Below are 23,997 nucleotides of genomic sequence, written 5' to 3'. Positions count from 1 at the left end.
ATATATTTTATGTATGCAGCTTGTGGGGTAGGGCCATGATATAAGAAAAAAAAATCAGAAGTGATTTTTCTAATTTTGTTTTAATTAATAAATTCCCTTTCTTATTTAATTGTAATATACATAGCCTACAAAAATAATGGAATTTGTCTCATCAGCATTGGGCCATCTTGTACTTCTCTTTTAATGTCCATCTTTATGTGAATCATTGTGAGTATTAAATTATACTCTCTCGATCCATCCATCATAAAAAAAAAGTCTCACTGCACAGGTTTCAAAAAATATAAATAAAAAGAGTAAAAAATTCAAATAAAATGTGTTTTTATTTTTTATTTTAAGTTTATAGTTATAAATTATGAATCGGATAGATCAGTGAAATATAGGGCCATAGATATACTAATAAAGTAAAATATGCATTTAATAATAAACCTCCTAAATTAAAATTACAATATGACGTACATTTAGTGACAAACACATGATCAACTGTACAGTAAAGGCCAATCATGCGCCCCTAACATTATGATCGCTTTATCAATTTTCAAATTTAACATTATCATTTTGATATTTATTCCTCACAAATAAGCTGACCTCAATCGTCTCACTCAACAACAATAAAAAATAGACTTTATCGCAATTTACCCATTAAATTACTAATGGTAATTTAATTATTATACTTAATTATAATTCTTAATTCTATTAAATTACAAATTATTCATTTCATTTTGCAACCGATACTATCTTACTAATAGGAAAAGAATTATAATTAGGTATAACTAATTACCATTGGTAATTTAATCATAGTCAAATTGCGAGTCACCGTCTATTTTTTGGCGGTTCTGTTAAGCGAGGACCGATTCGGATACTGAGTTTATTTGTGAGGGACTAAATAATCAAAAAGATAATGTTAAAGACCAAATTGATAAAACGACCATATGTTAGGGACCATATTTGGTCTTTACTCCTAAATATATAATCTCTTCTGTCTTATAAAAGATGTCTCACTTTCTTTTTAAATTTAACCTATTAAAAATATCATATTTTCATTTTTGGAATATATTCACCCTCATATTAATATAAAAATAACTTCATATTTTTTCTTTTTCACTTAGCACACAAATAAAATCTACTAAATCTTGTGTCATCTCTGACTTTTTTTTGAGGACAGAGAGTACATAAAATAACCTGCCATGTTGGAGGTGACATCGTATTAACGAAGAGTAATATAAAATGGGATGAGGTAATGTCTCATAAGCCTCGTTAATTTGATTAAAGTAATGTTAATGTCATACAGCGATGTATTGATTCAATAAACTTGGTATTCATTTGATCATGTATTCGTGGAAATGATATCCATCAGTTGTATTTAGGGGTGGGTAGGTACGATATACCTTACCAAAACCACCATACCATATACCTTACCGTAAATATGGTATGCGAAAAAGTCATATCTTTACCTTATCAAAATTTTCGGTATACCGAACTTCGGAATACCTTATTTTCGGTATGACGAATTTTCATACCGATACCGTACCTCATTTACGGTATACCGTACCGAAGTTCGGTATACTTTACTTTTTCGGTATACCTGACTTTCAACATCAATTAAAATAGAAAATTAGAATATTATTTATTATTTATAATTTTAAAAATAAATTAAATATTATTTATTATTTATAATTTTAAAAATAAATTAAATATAATTTATTCATATTTATATTTCATATTAGTAATTTTATAATTTAAAAAATATATAAAATATATTTTATATATAATTGTGTTTATATTTTTGTGGCATGTACCTTAGTTTAAATTTATATACCTTAATTTATGTTATTTATCGAATTTCGGTATGCAGCGGTATACCGCGGCGTTTGAAAAATTCATACCGTTACCTTACCGGAATATTTTCAGTAAGGTATCATACCGTACCGAAAGTCACGGTATACCGAAAATTCGGTATTTTTGATATTTTTTTCAGTACGATAAGACCGGTATTTCGGTATTTTTCCCCAACCCTAGTTGTATTCAATAACTACGAAAGTCAAAAAAGCATATAAATCTAATATATGTTGGTGACTTATTGACTTAAATTTTTGGCCTAAAGGTCTTTAGAATGGTGAGAATCATTAAACAAGAATATAAATCTAACGTCATTTTGGTTAATTAAATTACACGCTTGATTTTTCAAATATAATTTACGTGTTCGTGTGATTTATAATCTACGAATAAGATTTGCTCAGGGTGCGCTCTTCCATAGCAAGAGTCATGCACGTATATTCCCTCCGTCCGAGAATAAAGTACTTCCTTCGTTCCATATTAATAGAGAAGTTTCATTTTCTACACTCATTTTGAAAAAAAATAATTAAATAGTTAAAGCGAAAAAAAAGAGAAATAGTAACTTATTTCACTCATATTTATTATAAAATTAATATACTTAAAAATTGGGCTCACATTAAAATTTTCAATTTATACATTTCTTCTTTTAGTTTACATTTCTTCACATTTTTATAAAAATCTCGTGGTAATAAGAAAGAGGACGAATGAAGTATATGGCTTGAATACAACATTGAAATTATGAATACTAGTGGGGTGTCACTTGTCGTAGCCATCTTTTAATGTATTTTAGATCTGAAATGTGATCTATCTCATTCAACTATCATTATCATAATCGCAATTATAATGATCTTTTCCATCACGTCGGCATAGCTTAAGTATGACTTTAATTAATGTGATTGGGTACTTGAAAACACTTTTGGACAATGGGGATTTTGAAAGCACATACAAACCAAACAATATATCCTAAAAGTGAAAACGACTAAATTAGTTAATTAGGGGGTGTTAAATTGCGTGAAGTTTAAATAAACATGAAAGAATCCTAACATGCATGTGTTTCAATTTTCAATGATGTTTTTGTACCATACTCATTGATTATGCAAACATCAATAAATTTACTACAAACTGAAAGTTGAAGACATCATTAAATATTTAAAACACTTTGAATCTAATTTATAACAAAGCCAAATGTTCCAAATTTTATATACATATATGTTCATCGAACAAAATTAGGCAAGTAGTGTTGGAGTGGAAGCTTTTCAATCCGAAGCAAGTGGATTTTGTGGTCTTAATCAGAGAGGTAGTTTAAATTGTAACACCCACCACGAATTTATCTTTTCGTGACTCACTCTCATTATCATCAAAAATGTCATTAATAAAGCATGCATGTTTCTTATTTTTTGGAAGACCTGATAGACCTTAATAATTTAATAAGCAGAACTAATACAGTCCACTAATTTTATAGAAACCAAAAGAAGATTGCGTGAACTTTGCATGCATATATATAAAGTTAGTGCAACTAGATTCGTGAATGTGACAAGCCATGCTATGTTAGCCAGATTGCATATTAGCATTAATTTACTACTATCAAATTGTGAGTTCCCTGATTTCAATATTAGGATAGAGGAAAAAATCGAAAAGGAAAAAGCAAAAGTACTTATTTCCGAAGTGTCGTGTCCAAAAGAAAAAAGGGTCATTCCACTTAGCAAAGGGTCTTAATTAGGTTATCAAAAATCAACTTAATAACATATCATATGATCTACAATAACTTTTGTTTTTGTTTATATATATGTTGATTTTGTCAGTATTTCTATTCTGGCAAACTGCGACTATGTTGGTCGTCATTTCCACAACTCAAGCGTTTATACCGAAAATATAACCTTAATTAACATATTAGGCCTACACTGTAACATATTTCTTGTACACAATGATGAAATGAATAAAAATTCCGAAGAAAACTTATAATACTATATCAATTTGTGAGAAATTTGTACGTTGTGAAAATCGCATTTACTACATTTTCTTTTCATGCAAAATGTGAGAAAAACACAACTCGCTAATGCAGAAAATGCGCAGGGGATACGATTGCTTAAATATGCATTCATGTAAATTAAATTACTCCCTCCATCCCAGATAATTTTGTTTCATTTTTCATTTCAGTAAGTCTCATATAATTTGTCTCATTTCACTTTTACCATTTTTGGTAGTGAACCTCATATTCAACTGACTCATTCCTACTCACATTTTATTATAAAACTAATATATAAAAGTAGGACTCACATTTCACTAACCTTTTCAACTCATTTTTCATTATATTTCTTAAAACTCGTGCCCGGTCAAAGTGAGACGAATTATCTGGGACGGAGGGAGTATTATTCAGCATGCGTAAACTGCTACGTGTTATTTCTAAAACTATAAATAAATAAATAATTACTCTTTCCAATCCCCATTAAATATCCTATATATATTTGATTGGTGTTAGTTTTAATAAATTGTTTGACTTTGTTAATATAAGTGGGTAGAAAAAGTTAGTTGAATTGATTTTATTTTTATATATTAGTTTAATAATAAAATGTGAGTGATAATGGGTTAGTGGAATGTAGGGTCCACTATCAAATATACTAAAAGTGATATAAGATATTTATTGAGACCATCAAAATTAAATAAGGAAATACCATTTTTGATAGAGGACCTTATATTCCACTAACTCATTTCTACTCATATTTTATTATAAAACTAATACTTTAAAAGTAGGACTCACATCCCACCAACTTTTTCAACTCACTTTTTATTAGATTTCTTAAAACTCATGCCGGGTCAAAGTGTCCCGAATTATCTGGGACGGAGGGAGTATTTAATAAGGAAATAAGAAAAATGACATTCGGAAAATAAATTTTAGTAAATTCAAAAGGCCCATCTACGAAAATCCATTATTGAATTAAAGTCACGAGTTTTTTTTTTTTTTTTAATATAGTTATTATTAATTTTTTATTACTTTCGAAGCTTAAGTGCTAGGTTCAATTCCTTTCTGCAATGCAACAAGATTTTACATGAACCAAAATCTGAGATGTGAATACCACAATCAAAGTTCGATTCAATTTAATTTTGCCAAAGTTAACTGTGAAACATACAAGGTCAACAAATAAGTACATCTAATATCATAATTCATAATCAAATTTTAAAAAGAATATGCAATCCGTAGTTACTTAATTGGGCTAATTATTTCATTGATATTATTACACACGCCCAAGACCAGTCCATTTAAATGAAATCTAGAAAATGTTTGGTGTTGGGCCACAGATTAGGCTGCCATATAAAGTAATACGCCATATATGAAAATAGGTTAAAGTTCCGTGTGGTTTATTTGACCTATTTTTTTTTTCCTTTTTTCCACGATAATAAATTAATAATAGTGGTTGCAGAAATCTATTAAGCTTTATTTTCTTCTTTGGAATGCAAAACAGCACCCATTTCGAAAAGTATGCATATACATATCCCAAGATTTCAGCTTTAACTATGGGCTTTGGACTTCAATTTCAGGGAACATATACATATCCCACGATTGTGTCGAGGCCCACTTAGGAAATTAGTACTCTCTCCGTCCCAAGGAAGATGACCCATTCCTTGGATAACACAGGATTTTATGCAATTATATTTTGTATGTTAAGAGGAGAGAGTAATTAAAGTAAGAGAGAGGGAATAAAGTAGAGATAAATGTGTTTCTATTTTAAGTAATGGATCATCTTGGTTGGGACAAACGAAAAAGGAAAGTGGGTCATCTTCAATGGGACGGAGGGAGTACTTAATTGGTCAATTACTAGTCCCTCCGTCCCGCTTAAGATAACACGTTTTCCTTTTTAGTTTGTCCGAACTAAGATGACACATTTCCTTTTTTGGTAACTTTCTCTCCTCAATTAATACACTCAACCACTTTTTCTCACTCCTATTAAACTATCCATCTTCTTTTATCTCTCTACTTTAATACTTACACTCACATTCTCTTTCCAATTAAACACTTTAACCAATAACTCCTAAAACCCTGTGCCGGCTATGTGTCATCTTAGCCGGGACGAAAGGAGTATATAATACTATCTTGATTATATTATATAAATAACAATTAAGCATGCTAATATAAAAAAAAAGTGATGTATGATTCAGGGCAGAGATGTCAAAGTTCACCCTCACGCGATACCCTCACGCGATAGATGGGTTCAAGTAACGCCTTGATACCCGGCCAGGTCCCTCCATCTGGCCCCTCTGGCTTCTCATATTGGATTGATCCTTTTGCCTATGTTTTCGAGAGTGATCTTAAGAGTGTATAATAGTTTGCATATGGCCGGTGGCACAACCACAAAAAGTTGTCAAGAGTTATAAAACTTGTCCAGTTCAATAGTGAATTTGTCTACAATAACAAAATGCTGTCCACAGTCATAAAAATTTGTCCAATCCAATAGGGAAGTTGTGTATAGTCACAAATCATATTATTTTACCAATTATTGGTATATTTTTGTTCAATTCAAATAAAAATTATCAGACAATAATAATTAGAAAAAACACATAATTTAATTTTTTAAAAAACACATAACTATCTCCACCTTGCATATTGAGACAAAAAAAATATAGAGAGTGGAAAAAGGGTGTAGATGTATGTGAATGAGAGTGAATATGGAGTGTATTTATAAATAAAAAATTAAAAAAAAAAAAAAGCCATCAGATATGTCACGGCTCGCCGGGCACAGCTATAAGCAGGGACGGATGTACATGCATCCTACAAGGGGCAAATGCCCCACCTCAAAAAAATCCATTAGTGCTATTTTGATCATTATTTTAAAAAATTTTTGAAATACCATTATAAATGCCCCTTCTAAAATCCTTAAAATGTCTTTGTATGGAATTTTGCCCCACTTACACAGAATTTCTGGCTCCGTCCCTGGCTATAAGCCGCCGCGGGCAGCGCCCACGGCCCGGTCACACCAATCCGTCCCCGCCACCTACTAGTCGCACCCGCATCTCCCCCCAAGCCGCGGCTGGACGTGTCCAGCACTATACGGAGCCGCGTCGCCACCGAGGAGACGGCAGCCACTGGGGCTCTCTTTAGTGGACATCCTTAGAGCATCTCCAATGTCGGCTAGCCAACCGGCTAGCCGATTCGCATAGCTAGCCGGTCGGCTAGCCGAACCATTGGAGTAGGCCAGCGGGAAATCGGCCAAATTTTCGGCGTGGGCTGGCCGATTGCGTGTCGCTGGCCGATGCGCTGGCCGCCATTGTGGCGTGTCGATCGACCAACGCCGAATTTTCAATTTTTTTTTTGAAAAGCTATATAAACGCGATTTTGGTTTCATTTTCATTTGCACCACTTGTTTTAACGAGTTTTCTCTCTCTCTAAATTTCTGTACAAGAGCATCATCGAGCGATGGATCACAACAACGAGCCCAATCCGGCGACGAGTGGATCTCGACTCCCACGGGCACCGTGGGATCTGGATGGGGCCGAGATGGACGGGCAGATGGGCCCAGGGTTTAACGTCCCTTGGAATCAGCTGATGGGGATGATGGCCGGAGGGCAGAGGGGTGGGAACTAGGGGGGATGCTGTGGGGTATGCCGGGCGGCGGACAGGCCAGCGGCGGGCAGGGGTGGGGAGGTATGCCCCGGATGCAGCAGCGAGATGATGGGTATGCATCCCGGGATGCAGGGGTCACCGGGGGGAGACACGGTCTATCGTCCCTCTCTGGATTTTTTGACGGCTTCGTCTCACACGTCGACCCCGGTGGAGACGCAGTTCACTGGCGATGACCTTTTGTCATTGCATGACTTGGGGATCGATCTCGGCGATCCGGACACTCCCGTTCCAGCGGGGCGGGCCGCGGCGAAGAAGATGAAGACGAAGGGGAAGGCCAAGGCGGTCGGCGAGTCGTCGCAGCCCGTTGTTGACGACACCCCGGCCGGAGGAAGTGGACGGAGGATGAGTACGCCGGGGTGGCCGGGGGTGGTTGGAGGTGTGCGACGATCCGCTGGTTGCGAACAACCAGCGGGTCGTCAACATGTGGGCGAAGATTAGAGCCGCCTACAGGAGGCGGCTGCCCGCACGGGAAGGACTTCGGCGGGGAGGAGGTCCGGAAGGGGTGGGAGCGCATCGGGGCCGCGGTCGGCCGTTTTTCGGCGTTGTACGCCAACGCCCTCCGTCGGCTCACTAGTGGGCAGAATGAGGAGGACGCCCGGAGGATAGCCGAGAGTCAGTTCCCCTTGGCGGGGAAGTACAAGGAGTTCCACTTCTGGGAGTGCTATGTGTTGTTGAAGGACTCCGAGAAGTTCCGTGCGGGGTGCGACGCTGGGTGGCCGAAGAAGTAGAGGTTGAACTATACCGGCGACTACAGCGGCAGCGGCGGCGGATCCCATGACCTCCCCCCGGATGCTGAGGAGTTTCCATCCCTCCTACATTTGCTGGCCACCCTCGCCCGGTTGGACAAAAGCGGGCGCAACGGGCTGCGAGGGGAGGATCCCCCCTATCACCCCATGAGGTCCATTCCGCCGCCCTCCCATTCGCCCCACTCAAGTACACTCTCTATTCGCGTAACAAAACGCGGGAGCAGATGTACAAGGTCTTCCAAGATTGGAAGACCGCCACTGACCCCACGGAGAAGATGTTTCTTCACTCGATGCTCAAGAGCATGCGGGTTGATTTGGATACTCGCGAGGGCACAGATGGGGGTTCCGACGTGGGCTCGAGATACCCCGGGTGGCGGCAGCGGCGGTGGCGACGGCGAGGACGGCGGCAGCAGCGGTGGCGACGGCGACAAGGAGTAGAGAGTGGCGGGGCTCGTGTGTGGAAGCCCTTTTTTTTAAAAAAAAAAATCATGTAATTTTTTTTTAAATCTTTGTAATTTTTTTTTTGAATGAAATGAATTAATTTTCCCGTATCTGTGTCGTAAATTTAATCCGTAATTTAATCGTAATTTTAATTTCATAAATATAGTATTTTTTGAATTTTTTTTATTGCGGCTGGCCTATGGCTGGCCTAAATCTGATGTGACATGTGGATTTTTAGTGCTGCTGACGTGACAGGGAGAGAGAGTGACTGGTCTATGACTGGCCTATTTGCATTGGAGATGCTCTTATGGCTCGCTCCTCCATGACTTTGGACTCCTCCACTTAGAATTAAATTTTGGATGAGTGTACTTAATGCTCTCATCCCAAAAAGAAATAGTTCTATTTTTAAAAATATGTCAATTTAATATGAGATATTAAAAAAAGAAAAATGGTTTATTTAAAGTAAAATGAGGAAGTACTAAGTTCCACTAAATATGAAATACTCTCTCCGTCCCAAGATAAGTGACTCATTCTTTTTTGGGATGTTCCAAGATAAGTGACTCATTTCTTTTTTTGGTACCTTCTTTCTTACTTTTTCTCTCTACTTTATTAAACTCTCTTACTTTATTCACTTTCCACTCTACTAATAAAATCCTCATTTCCTTAAAATCTCGTGCCGAAAAGTTTGTGGTCACTTATCTTGGAACAGAGGGAGTATTTATTTTTGACACATGATATTATATAATGTTGATTTTTTAGATAAATGGAGAAAATAAAGTAAAATAAAATGAATAAAATAAAAATGATGTTATTTCCAGAAAATATGTTACTTTTGGTATAAAAAAAAAAAGTTTAATTTCTAAGGACAGTGAAAGAGAAAGAACCAACTATTGTATATTGAATTTCATTCAAATAATGTTTTGCTTCTCAAACAATTAAATCGAAGAAAATAAAACCGAATATCACCATTACTCTCACGTAGTCAGTCCATGATCGAAATGGTAAATATTTTTTAATAAAGTGCATAAGTATCACGGAGTACATAAATCTTGAATTAGTAATTTTTATTTTTTCTGTGGAAAATTTCAAACCATGAAATTGCGTTTGGATTCATCTAATATAACATTTAAAAGACTACTAGTAAATGATGACGATTTTTTTGAAGAAACAATGTCTATATATTCCTATAATTTGTTGTTTTCTTTTTTCAAATTAAGATGTTTGTCTCTACAATTGTTGCTCTGGTGCTCGGATTCATTGCCCATCTCTACGTTTCTCTGGTGGCAAAGCCTACTAAGATACAAAAAGTGTTGAAGAAACAAAGAATCAACGGCCCTCCACCAAAAATCCTCCTCGGCAACATCCTCGAGATCAAGAAATCCAGGGCCGCCGCCGCCAATGCTGCAACTGAGTCTGGGGCGCCAGCCCTCCACAACGCCGCCTCCGTATTCCCATTTTTGGAGCTATGGAGGAAGCAATACAGTATGAATATGAATTAGGATCATGTCATTCTACAAGGAGCTTTTTTAGTATTCATGCATGCAAATTTAACCATTTTTTTTCTTTTAGGTAAAATGTTCATGTTTTCTCTGGGAAGTATGCAAGTGCTATACGTGAGCGATCCGAATGTGGTGAAGGAGATCACGACAACGACGTCGCAGGACTTCGGAAAACCAACTTACCAGCAAAAAACATTTGGCCCTCTTCTTGGGCAGGGCATCTTGTCATCCAACGGTGCGATTTGGGCACGACAAAGAAAGATCATGGCTCCCGAGTTGTTCATGGACAAAGTTAGAGTAAGTAAAATAGAGAAAACACCCACTTTCCTTAGTCAATTTGTTACACTCAACTACTATGGGATTTATGGACGTTAACTATTATTAAAATTACTACTAGATCATAATTTAGAATGGATAGAGTTTTTGTATTTATTTATTTTTGGTCAAGAAAATACTAGTAGTACTAAGTCAGGGATGGTGATGCAGGGGATGATGAGCATAATCACTGAATCGGCTACCATAGTAGTGAATACATGGAAGCAAGAAATCGAAGCCAACAACGGTGGAGTTCTTGACATCGCTGTCGACAGTTACATGAAGAGATTTTCGGGGGATATTATTTCTAGAGCTTGTTTTGGGAGTAATTATAGTAAAGGGCATGATATTTAATTTTCTTGAAGCTTGGGGCTCTCCAAAAACTCGTGTCCAAGAAATTAACCTCTGCCGGCCTTCCCGGCTTAAGGTATGATTGATGATTATAATGACTAATTATGGAGCAAGCAGAAAATAATATTTCTTGTGTGTATGTATAGTCATCTTCCAACAAAGAGTAATAGGGAGATATGGAGTTTGGAGAAGGAAATCCGGACATCAATACTGAAGGTAGTAAAGGAGAGAGAAGAGACTGGATACGAGAAGGATTTGCTGCAAACTCTTGTAGAAGGAGCAAAGGGGACTTATTCAACATCGTCTGCGATGGATCAGTTCATCGTTGATAACTGCAGAAACATATACTTTGCTGGCTTCGAGACATCTGCCGTTTCAGCTTCTTGGTGTTTAATGTTGTTAGCCTCGAACCCCAAGTGGCAAACGCGCATTCGGGAAGAAGTGGAGCAAGTGTGTCGGGGGCAAGCCCCCGACATAGACATGCTTCGTATGATGAATCAGGTTAGATACATGATACTAGCATATATATAAACTAATTAGATTCTAGTTTGATATTTATATTTTTTATGTTTGCAGCTACATATGGTGATTCAAGAGACAATGAGGTTGTATCCGTCGGCGCCAACTCTAGGTAGGGAGCTGGCGAAAGACATGAAGATAGGGAGCGTGCACGTGCCTAAGGGCGTGAACGTGTGGACCATGGTGACCACGTTGCATACGGACCCTGACATATGGGGTCCGGATGCGCTGCAATTCAAGCCAGAGAGGTTCCAAAACGGAATCTCGGGTGCTAGCAAGAACCCGAGTTGCTACATGCCTTTCGGGTTTGGACAGCGCGTGTGCATCGGGCAATATCTGGCCATGGTGGAGCTTAAGTGCCTCATGGCTCTCATCATCTCCAACTTCTCATTCACCTTGTCTCCAAAATATGTCCATAAGCCAGAGATGACCATGATGATAGAGCCTAAGCATGGAGTTCACATTTTAATTAACAAGTTATAAATTAAATCAGTACAAGTTGCATTTTTGTATTGGTTATTCTTTCGAATAAGTTCGTGTGACATTATAAGCATTCTTTTTATTCTGTAATGATAGAAGACGGCTGCCAACTCGAAAGGCTATGTCATCTTAGTTAATCAAGTTAAGCAATTCAAAATTTCTTGTTGTCTCTTGTATTTGAATCTGAATCATCCTAGTATCCCTCTTGTTGTCTCTTGTATTTGAATCTGAATCATCCTAGTATCCCTATTAATGCATAACACGAACAAACTAGACATTAAGGGCCTGTTTTGTAGCCTTGACAGGATTATGTGGGATAGGACTTTAGTGTGGATTATATAAGTGGATTTGTCATGATTATTTAAAATTTAGTCTAGTGTTTTTTAAGTGGGATTCGTATCATGTTAATCCAGTCATTTGTTTATATTGAACAATTAATTTTACACTTGAGGTACGAATCCGAGATAGTAGTACCAGTAGAGACCGAATACCTGTATAAAACCTCTGTTCCACTTACTCTTCAACCTCTACTACTCTCGGTACTCCGTGAATTCGAGGTGGTACCGGTCTATAACGGGCTACGTGTGCGCGACAGGTTTGGGCTTTCCGTACATCGTTGAACCCCACGTTGCATACGGACCCTGACATATGGGGTCCGGATGCGCTGCAATTCAAGCCATAAGCAAAAATGTCTCTCCAACTTAAGGTCAAAAGGAAATACTCCCCCCCGTCTACGAAAAATAGATAAGTTTTGTCATTTTTTGTTCGTTCACAACCCTACACATCATTCTAATTAAATGTGTACCCCACAATCCAGTAACACTCATTCCACTACTTTTTCTCTCACTCTCTCTTACTATTTCATATATTTCTCTTATTTTACCAATTATACATTAAAATCTGTGTCGTTTACAATTTTATCTATTTTTCGTGGACTGAGGGAGTAACTGATTTAGAAATACTCAGAGTCTTAGAAACTGTGTTGGATATATCATGACCTTTATTCGTAGGAAGCTCATGATATATCTGAATTTCGAATTTCATGTTTAGTGTAGTATGGAGTATATTTTATGCCTAAGTTAAATTAGAGGCCATGTTTCAAACATTTTCAAAATTGTTGAACACTTTCAAAATTGTTAACGTGGTTAGAAGCTATAACTTATAAGGTTAGTTTTCGTTGACAGCTCTTAAATCTAAATAAGGGATCTGAGCGCATTAATAATGTTATGTGTATTCGAAAATTCTTAACTTAATTAAAAAAAAGCAAAAATTATTTTCTTGCAGATAAACTGCATGCAAACTAAAATCTGGATTATTAGATTTCCATATTTGATGTTAGCAAACGTTAATAAAAAATGGTAACACCACGTCAATCGATTAACATTTATGTTTTTAAATTGAAATAAAAATAGGTAAATATGTAATAATGTTGATACTCATATTCATATAAATGATTAGTGATGAAGTACTTAAATCTTTAACACTATTTAAAAGGTTTGACTACTGCGGCGGCTGCTGCTACTACTACTACGTCAATCAACATGAGGGCTAACACTGCACTCCAATTGGACCATACCAATATAAAAAAACCCATTAATACAACCCCAATAAAAAAGAATTTACTAATTTGTCAAATTGTTTAATTAACATGACGGAAAATGACTGCCATCCATACAGACCAATTATAAAACAACAACCTTAGCTGTCTCTTATAAATAAAAAAAATCAAATAAATTAAAATAAATTAAATTAAATTAAATAAATATATACTCCCTCCGTCCCACTTAAAATGCAACATTTGAGAATCGGCACGAGATTTTATGTAGTATTGTTTTGTGAGTTAATGAGAGAGATGAAAAAGTAGAGATAGAGTTGTTTCCATTTAAGGAAACATTTCATTTTTAATGGGACAACCAAAAAAAGAAAAACATTGCATTTTTAATAGGACAGAGGGAGTATTATTTTATTGGATTGTGAGAGGCAGCAAGGCTGCTCCCAATTACAAATGGATTAATTTCTACTACTACTATATGTCTATGTCAATCAACACATGAAGACAATGACTGCCATCTAGGACCATTCCAATATTTATATTAAAAAAGCCATTAAAAAAGGATTCACAGTTACTATGTTGAATTGTCAATCAACACAAAGTCAAATGACTCGCATGATCCAACTATACTATGCCATTATTTATAATCTAAAATCCCATTAATATGTATACCCATTTTGTAGCAAGGAAATTATAAGATGTTGATCTCTACAATTGCTGCTCTGGTGCTGGGATTGATCGTCCACCTCTATGTTTCTCTAGTGGCAAAGCCCACTAAGATACAAAAGGTGTTGAATAAACAAGGGATCAACGGGCCTCCACCAAAAATCCTGCTCGGCAACATCCTCGAGATCAAGAAATCCCGGGATGCAGCCGCCGCGAACACGGCTTCCGAATCTGGGCCGCCAGCCCTCCATAACACCACCTCAGTGCTCCCATTCTTAGAGCAATGGAGAAAGAAATACGGTATCAGTATGATGCAGAACTCATTCTAGATAGCTTCATGCATCCAAATTTAACCTCTTTTTCCCCTTTAGGTAAAACGTTCACGTTTTCTCTGGGACATCTGCAAGTGCTATACGTGAGCGATCCGAATATGGTGAAGGAGATCGCAACAACGACGTCCCACGACTTAGGGAAGCCTGCTTACCTTCAGAAAACACTTGGCCCTCTTCTTGGGCAGGGCATCTTGACATCCAACGGTCCAATCTGGGCACGACAAAGAAAGATCATTGCTCCCGAGTTGTTCTTCGACAAAGTTAGGGTAAGTAAAATAGAATAGTGATCTCGACTTTCCCTTTTTAGTTGTCTCATTATAAGTGATCAATTTCATTTTTTAAAGTAATACTTAATTACTCTCTCGTACTTTAATTTCTCTGCACTTAATTCAATAATTACTCCCTCCGTCCTAGATAATTCGTCCCAGTTTTCCATTTCGGTCCGTCCCACATAATTTGTCCCACTTCACTTTTACCATTTTTGGTAGTGGACCCCATATTCCACTAACTTATTCCTACTCACATTTTATTATAAAACTAATATATAAAGGTAGGCCCCACATTCCACTAACTTTTTCAACTCACTTTTCATTACAATTCTTAAAACCCGTGCCCGGTCAAAGTGACCCGAATTATCCGGACGGAGGGAGTATCATTTACTGTACTTAAATGGGGTAGTAACATATTCATCACTTGAAATGGAACGGATAGAGTACTATTTTGCATTTTTAGGGTCAAGGAAATACAAGTACTAAGTTAAGGATGGTGATGCAGGGGATGATGATCATAATCACTGAATCGGCCGACACTGTGGTAAATACATGGAAGCAAGAAATCGAAGCCAACAACAGTGGAGTTCGTGACATCGTTGTGGACAGTTACATGAAGAGATTTTCGGGAGATATTATTTCGAGAGCTTGTTTTGGGAGTAATTATACTAAAGGGCGTGACATTTTCTTGAAGCTTGACACTCTCCAAAAGCTTGTGTCCAAGAAATTTACGGCTGTTGGGCTTCCCGGATTAAGGTATACCATATATATAATGACTAATTAATGGACTAAGCAAAACATAATCTTTCTCGTGTATACATAGGCATCTTCCGACAAAGAGCAATAGGAAGATATGGGCTTTGGAGAAGGAAATTGGGACATCAATATTGAAGCTTGTAAAGGAGAGAGAAGAAGCTGGATACGAGAAGGATTTGCTGCAAACTCTGATTGAAGGAGCAAAGGGGACTTATTCAACATCGTCTGCGATGGATCAGTTCGTCGTTGATAACTGCAGGATCATATACTTAGCTGGCTTCGAGACATCTGCCATTTCAGCTTCTTGGTGTCTAATGTTGTTAGCTTCGAACCCCGAGTGGCAAACGCGCATTCGGGAAGAAGTGGAGCAAGTATGTCGGGGCCGAGTCCCTGACGTAGACATGCTACGTGAGATGAATCAGGTTAGATGAGACCATAGTTTTACATTCCGTTTTGATTCGTTGTGAGTTTTTAAGAAATTGAATGATTTTGTGAAGAAAAATGGATAGAAAAGTTTATAGAATTTGAGTTCACATACTCAGCAAAGTATGAGTCCACTTACTAAAAATATAAAAAGTAAATGAGTCTTTAAAATTAAATATTGTAAATAAGTCATTATTTTGTGGACATAGGGAATATTAGTTTGATTTTTATATTTTTTTTATGTTTGCAGCTACACATGGTGATTCAAGAAACAATGAGGTTGTATCCCCCGACGCCATCCCTGAGTAGGGAGGTGGCGAAAGACACGAAGATAGGGAACGTGCATGTGCCTAAGGGCGTGATCTTGTGGATCATGGTGGCCACGTTGCATACGGACCCTGACATATGGGGTCCGGATGCACTCCAATTCAAGCCAGAGAGGTTCCAAAATGGAATCTCTGGTGCGTGCAAGAGCCTTAATTGCTACATGCCCTTCGGGTTTGGACCACGTGTGTGTGTTGGGCAACATCTGGCCATGGTGGAGCTTAAGTACTTCATGGCTCTAATCATCTCCAACTTCTCCTTCACTTTGTCTCCCAAATATGTCCATAAGCCAGAGTTTACCACCATGATAGAGCCTAAGCATGGCGTTAACATTTTAATTAGCAAGATTTAATTAAGATCAGAAAGCACAAGTTAGCTTTTTGTTTATGCTGGTTTTTCTTTTTAGTAAGTGTGTCCTATTGAGTGTTGGTTAACATTTTATGTGGATATTTTATGTGGATACTACATGTATGACACCGGAATAAATGGAGGCACCTAAGCTCTGTATTGAGTATCTCAAACGTGTTGGGCTTCATCTCTACGCCGCGCGCCGCGGTAATTTTTTCTACTATGCAATTTTGAATTTTTAGGAATCTAGAGCATCCATCTTTTAACTATTTATAGGCAACACCACTTTCAATTATTTTTTATTCCGTATTTTAACTAAGAAATAACACCTACAGTAGATTATCGGAAGAGTCTCACTATTTCATTTCTTCTTTATTTTATTTTTTTAATCAATTTAATTTTAATTATATAATATACACGATTGTGATATAGCGGGGCCCACTTAGGAAATTACTTAATTGGTCAATTATTACTAATAAATACGGGGAGAAATTTTGAATATCAAAATTTTAACTCAAACTATTTGATATTCACTCCGTTCCTTATTAATAGATGCATTTCTTTTCAGCATGGAGTTTAAGAATAGTGAAGGGCATGACATTTTTGCCAAGCTTGAGGCTCTCCAAAGGCTTGTGTCCAAGAAATTCAATAGTGTCGGCCTTCCCGGATTAAGGTATAATAACTATATTAGTACTAAAAATTAATGACTAATTAAGCAGAAATTAATATTCCTCTTTACACATGTGTTATATAAATATATAGGCATCTTCCGACAAAGAGCAATAGGGAGATGTGGGCTTTGGAGAAGGAAATCCGGACATCAATACTGAAGGTAGTAAAGGAGAGAGAAGAGGCTGGATACGGCAAGAATTTGTGCAAACTCTTGTGGAAGGAGCAAAGGGGACTTATTCAACAACATCTGCGATGGATCAGTTCATCGTTGATAACTGCAGAAACATATACTTAGCTGGCTTCGAGACATCTGCTGTTTCAGCCTCGTGGTGTTTAATGTTGTTAGCATCCAACCCCGAGTGGCAAACGCGCATTCGGGAAGAAGTGGAGCAAGTCTGTCGGGGCCGAGTCCCTGACGTAGACATGCTACGTGAGATGAATCAGGTTAGATCCACTACAAAAAACACAAAAATTGAGATGCAAGTAATAGTGTTTGAATTTTTTTTTAAAATAACCATGATTTAGGACGTCCCTAAATTGATGGCAAAATCATCTTAATCTTTTGCTTTTTAGAACCTTCTATTTGCGTACCTTAATTTTAGTTGGGACACTAACACTAATAACACTTTATGAAGTGTTGGTAGTACGTATAATTAACCACACAAGTTAGCAACCTTTAATAACATTAAAAAGCTTCCTTATCCATTTTTTTTTAATGATCAGACCATTATTTTATAATTAGATACTTATTAGTTTGATTTTTTTACATAGATATACTTTTTTATATTTGCAGCTACACATGGTGATTCAAGAAACATTGAGGTTGTATCCCCCGACGCCATCCCTGAGTAGGGAGTTGTCGAAAGACTGGAAGATAGGGAACGTGCACGTGCCTAAGGGCGTGAACGTGTGGACCATGGTGGCCACGTTGCATACGGACCCTGACATATGGGGTCCGGATACTCTCCAATTCAAGCCGGAGAGGTTCCAAAATGGGATCTCGGGTGCTTGCAAGAGCCCCAAGTGCTACATGCCCTTCAGGTTTGGACAGCGCGTGTGCGTCGGGCAACATCTGGCCATGGTGGAGCTTAAGTACCTCATGGCTCTAATCATCTCCAACTTTTCCTTCACTTTGTCTCCCAAATATGTCCATATGCCAGAGATAAACATTTTGATAGAGCCTAAGCATGGAGTTCACATTTTATTTAACAAGTTATAATTAAGATCAGTACGTACAAGTTGCTTTTTTTTTTTCTTTCTTTTACTTATGTTTGGGCGCAAATGAGTGTTTTTTTTCTCCTTCTTCTTTTGTAGCCATTTATACAAATGGTTATGTGGGTGATTCAGAATTGTAATAGTATTTATTTTTTCTATACTTTTTTATGATATATCAGAATGACAAATGATAGATCACGACTCAAAACACTAGTATTATTCTAGAATCAAGTTAACAATTCCTAAGATACAAAACTTCACGCCAAATTTTGAATCTCTCAACTTTATTGATAAAGGTGTCAAAATCTTCTCTTTCAAATTATAGTACGCATCTCTCGAATATTGTACTAAAATCCACATAAGTTCAGTTATTTAATTCGTAATTTTGTGTTATTTTGTAGAAGCAATTTATTTAAAATATTAAGTATCCTTTTCCACAAACCCGGCCCAAACACAAATCAAATGTCGGCCAGCCCATTAACTAAGGAATGGAAAGATTCAATATCAAAACTCTTGAAAGGCCCAGTATCAAGAATATATTTTACTTTACTCAGAAATTCTTTATTATTCTCAATCATTTTGAACATTCTCTTCATTTTCTATCCACAGTGCACCCACAGAGTAGTCCAGTCAAATGGTGGTACATAATTATAAGAAATAAGATTATTAAAATTTAAAACCATCAGTTTCCAACACAATTTATTTCCTTTTCCAAATTCCTGCATGACTACTATAGTAATCTTATTATTGGTTCATGTTGAACCATATGCCTGTTTTCCAAATGCATATATAGATGTCAATAATGTAACATTAATGTGTTTTAATATATATGCCCTTGTATGTGATGTAGATATAATTTTTTTACTAAGTGATAGAAAGTTATATCCATTTTTCAAGGGTTTAGCAATCTATAAGGCTAGGGTGTAGTACCGACTCAGTAACACAAGGTTCACTAGGATAATCTTGTGGGTACTATACCCTGACCCTATGGATAATTTAACCCTTGGTTAAAATTTGTCAAATTTTAAAACATGTTACTTCTGTCAATTTATATATATTCATCGTGACTGTTGATCTAGTACAATATAATTATGTTTGTGTATTGAATTAGTAATTAATGGCGTGCCAAAGTGTAAACGTGATTTGGTATATCCTAGCTACCATTACATTATTGACAAATAAAAGTAAAATACTCGCTGGGGCAGCTCAGTTGGCAAAGGAAAGATCTTACCGCAACAAATAAAAATAAAATAAAGTTCTACTTTCAACTAGATATATTAATTGCAAAAACATAGTTAATTTTTCTTAAAAGAAGCAACATATCATTATAGGGAAATGCTAAGATGACAACGCTCTTTTGGGTGACACTGTACCACCAACTAGAGCTGTTGGATTTTGGACCAGATTCATTGCTAGCCTGCCACTTGGCAGAGTCAAATTAATAAAAAAATTAATTAAAAAATGCAAAAGGATATATCTGGAAATCACATTCAAGCAGTTTTTGCTCAAACATAAATCACGGTCTTTCTTCTTCTCTCTTTCTTCTATTTCGGCATTAATCAATCAATTCTATAGCAAAAAATCGCCATCACTATTCTCGATATCTGTAATTCATTTTCATCCATGCGCTACTTTCATTTCGTTCAGACTTCAATCTCTATAATTCTTCCTTAAATCTTCAATCATCACTCAATCCATGGAGAATGATGGTTTTGCTGCTTTTCCAGACGGTAAGAAACACGTTTAATCGTGAATTACATAGATGAACTCCCTGATTAATCATCTGTAATCGTGTAACTGTGCATTTACAATTTTATGATTTCGCTATGTGATTCAGTTTCATGTAATTATGTAATTGTGAATTTTGATATTTGAAACCAAATTTCATGAATTTGATATCTGAACTACCTAATTTGTATCTTCTCGGTTAATTTCGTAAATGTATTGAGTTGTGTCATGAGTTGTTTTCGTACACCATGGAGAGTTCGTAATGCTTGGTTAAATAATTAGTATTGCTTACTTATGGATCATGAATTGCATGGTAGTGTTATTCGTTAAATTAGCTTAGGGTGCTTTCCTCCTTCCCTCTTTCTTCTGTTCTCAGAATTAATCTATCAAATCTTTAGTAAAAAAACCTCCATCGTTATTTTCAATCTTTGCAATTATTTTAATCTCATGCGCTATTTTCATTCTGATCTCTGTAATTCTTCCTTCAATCTTCAGTCAGTAGTCAATCCATGGAGAATGGTGTCCATTTCACTGATTTTGCATACGGTAAGAAGCACTTTCATTCTGTTTCTTCAATTTCAGTGGATATTCAATCTCTGTAATTCTTCCTTCAATCTTCAGTCATCAATCAATCCATGGAGAATGATGCTCCCACTGACGTCCCTTTCACTGATTTTGCAGATGGTAAGAAGCACCTCTAATTGTGTACTTACTGCACTTCTAATTGTATATTTACAGTTTGTTGGTTTTTGATATGTGCTCCAATTTTATGTAATTGTGTAATTGTGAATTTTGATATGTGAAATCGATTTCAAGAATTTGATATATGAAGTATCGCATTTGTATCTTCCTAGTTGAATTCGTAAATGAAGTTTATGAATTTGTGACTAAATCTCAGGGAGTTTATATTTGATGTGTTATAGTAATTTAGAGTATGATCTGTTGTATTATTCCATACAGAATTCATAAGTAAGATTGCATAGTTAAATATGTTTTGTTGCTTACTTATGGGGCTGAAATTGCATGACAGTGTTTGTTGTTGAAACCATTGAAGTATTTTCAGTCGTAATGCAAGATTTTGGGAAAAGAATAAAGAGCAACTCCCCGTTTTTGCATGTTACTGAGAAAAGGAAAAGAGTTGAAGATTTCTATTTCATTGGAAGACCGAATGTAGTTGAAGTTCAGCCACTAGATGTGGTGAGGACCAAAGGTTCGTGCAGCGACTCTGGCAACCGTCTTGTGTCGCAAAAAGAGAAGCCTATTATGTTGCAAAGCAAACCAAAGCGTAGTTGTGTGAATGTCGTGAATTATGTCACCACGACTCTAAGAATTGTGGCAAACAAAAAGAAAAAAAATAGTCAATAATTACATTGAACTACGTATATCAGTTTGCTAAGTTACTTTAGTTTTATTGCTGACCATTGAATGCGCAGTTGTATATCATTGTGATAGATTACTTTCTTAATTTAGTTTTTTGCTTTCTTATTTAAATTCAGTTGTAGAATATCAGTGAGCTTGGTTACATGTTTATTATTGCTTAATTATTAGTTTAAAATTACTTATCAGTGGTCTGTATTCCGAATTCGTCAATAATATTCTAACCAAAATGATTAATCACATATTGCATGACATTTTATACTGTATTGGTTTTTACTAGAGGTCTTTCACATACTATCAATACAATTCGACTACCCATTAATCTGGTTTAATACGGCTTTGCTTCATCCCACTTTATGATTAACACAGAAAATTTATGCAACAGATTACTTGTATTAGAAGGTATTAGATATTTCTAATATCATATTGCTTGGTTACATTTATTTTGTTGCTTGCTTCTTCTTTTCGAATTGTTTAACATATATAACATGTCAATTTGTAATTAATTCTATTTGACTAGTGCTTGATGTACTTTCATAATCTTCATTGAATTCGTGTTACACAATGCTTGGTTTATAAGTTTATTTTGCTTGTCTACGTTGTAGCATTTGCTTGGTTTGCAAATCATTAGTACTTTATTTTGCTTGCCTATATTTAAGTGTTCCAACATATTATTCTATGCATGTTATTATGCAAAAGGCACAACCAAAAAAGAAATTCTAAAGCCACCAATGACTACACCAAAACAAACCAATATCCCTAACAAATTCAAAATAGAACAAAGTTATTTTCATTTTTCTAAAACAAAATCATTCACCATTCAAGGTTTGGGGTACTCTGCAGCCATCTTTTCAACATCAACGGGTCCCTTCTTTTGTGCCTATTCAAGGTGGCTTGTTGTTGTCCTCGTCATGTAATCCACGAACTTGTTTTCATTACTATAAATCATAGCTGTGAGGAATTTTTCAAGCTGCAACTAGAATGACTTAGATGGCTTGTTAGTAAGGTCGCACTTCCAATCATTAACTTTAGTCCCATATACGTCTCCATATGTCGCATAGTGAACACTCCACACTCATTGGTAATGCCTTTTGTTTTCCACTTAAGTTCAAGGTGTTCAGGTATAGCTTTTCTCAGCATCCGTCCATAGCTCACACACTTGCTGTGCTCCAAAAACTGTATAAAAAAGGTGGTCTGCAAGCAAGAAAAAAAAAATTAACTCAACATGCAAATTGCAATATGCATTTTCATCTTAATTTTTTTGCATGGCGCATACCGGTTTTTCAACCACAATGTCATATCTAGTTGCAAAAAGCCTCCACTTTGTGTGCTGTCAAGCAATCACACCTCACCAGATTTACAAATTGTACTGAATCTATTGCCAACCAAGCAAAAAACATAATAGAACAAATCAATTACTAAGACTCAATCAAGCGTCATAAGTTTGTTGGAGCAATTACTATGGCTCAATCAAGCAGACAATATATTAAAACCAAGCAATTACTACAACTCTATCAAACAAACAATATAATAGCACACAGCTTGATCAAACAAACAATATATTAGAAACAAGCAATTACTACAACTCTATCAAGCAAACAATATAATAGCACCCAGCTTGATCAAGCAATTACACGGCTCGATCAAGCAATTACAAAGCAATTACTAAGGCTCAACCAAGCAAACAATATAATAGAGCCAAGCAATTACTAATGCTCAACCAAGCAAAAAACATAATATAACAAAGCAATTACTAAGGCTCAATCAAGCGTCATAAGTTTATTGGAGCAATTACTACAGCTCGATCAAGCAAACATTATATTAGAACCAAGCAATTACTACAACTCTATCAAGCAAATAATATAATAGAACCCAGCTTGATCAAGCAATTACACGGCTCGATCAAGCAATTACAAAGCAATTACTAAGGCTCAACCAAGCATACAATATAATAGAGCCAAGCAATTACTACTCGATCAAGCATAATTAGTTTGTAGGAACCATACCCAACATCATCCTGACTTTCAAAACAAGAGACATATATCCGATAAGAAACCATACCAGACGAGATTTGCAACACAAGAATCTGACCCAGTACGAATAAGTTCTAAATGTAGCAATCCTTTGATCAAGCAATTTCTACGACATAACAAGCAAAAACCGAGTAATACAAATGCAATTCAGAAACTGATTAATTATACATCAATTATAGATTCTAAAATAAGCAACCACAAACAAAGCAAATACTAGGAATAAATAAGCAATTTTGAATACATTAATATGCAAACCAACAACGGTCCGTTCTGGCAATAAGCAATTAACGTGGCTATAGAAGCAACAACCAATCAACAGAATCAATAAACAAACACAACATTTAGATTGCTTAAGCAGTTCGAAAATAAGGAATATAACAACAATCAATACTCAATAAAACTTAAATAATCACTAAGTAATCAGACTAAGCATTAATTAATCGGAAATCGAACCAAAGGATCATTCGCAGGCAGCAATGTCGGACGACGAATTTCACGTGA

General features: G+C 36.2%; 1 protein-coding gene and 2 pseudogenes across 1 annotated transcript; all 3 read left to right on the top strand.

Annotated features, from left to right (window-relative positions):
• Window positions 1-9,854: 9,854 nt before the first annotated feature.
• On the top strand, window positions 9,855-11,829 carry LOC125192197 (annotated as a pseudogene).
• Window positions 11,830-14,042: 2,213 nt separating this feature from the next.
• Window positions 14,043-16,477, top strand: LOC125196746 (cytochrome P450 714C2-like). The gene is made up of 5 exons (XM_048095360.1): window positions 14,043-14,319; window positions 14,391-14,617; window positions 15,126-15,376; window positions 15,444-15,798; window positions 16,050-16,477. The coding sequence occupies exons 1-5, from the start codon at window positions 14,052-14,054 to the stop codon at window positions 16,473-16,475; spliced, it is 1,527 nt and encodes a 508-aa protein (XP_047951317.1). The 5' UTR covers window positions 14,043-14,051; the 3' UTR covers window positions 16,476-16,477.
• A 59-nt stretch (window positions 16,478-16,536) lies between these two features.
• Window positions 16,537-18,389, top strand: LOC125196748 (annotated as a pseudogene).
• Window positions 18,390-23,997: the final 5,608 nt, after the last annotated feature.

Source organism: Salvia hispanica, chromosome 6 (genome assembly GCF_023119035.1).
Source record: "Salvia hispanica cultivar TCC Black 2014 chromosome 6, UniMelb_Shisp_WGS_1.0, whole genome shotgun sequence".
Taxonomy (NCBI): domain Eukaryota; kingdom Viridiplantae; phylum Streptophyta; class Magnoliopsida; order Lamiales; family Lamiaceae; genus Salvia; species Salvia hispanica.
This window is presented reverse-complemented; position numbering and strand designations above follow the sequence as displayed.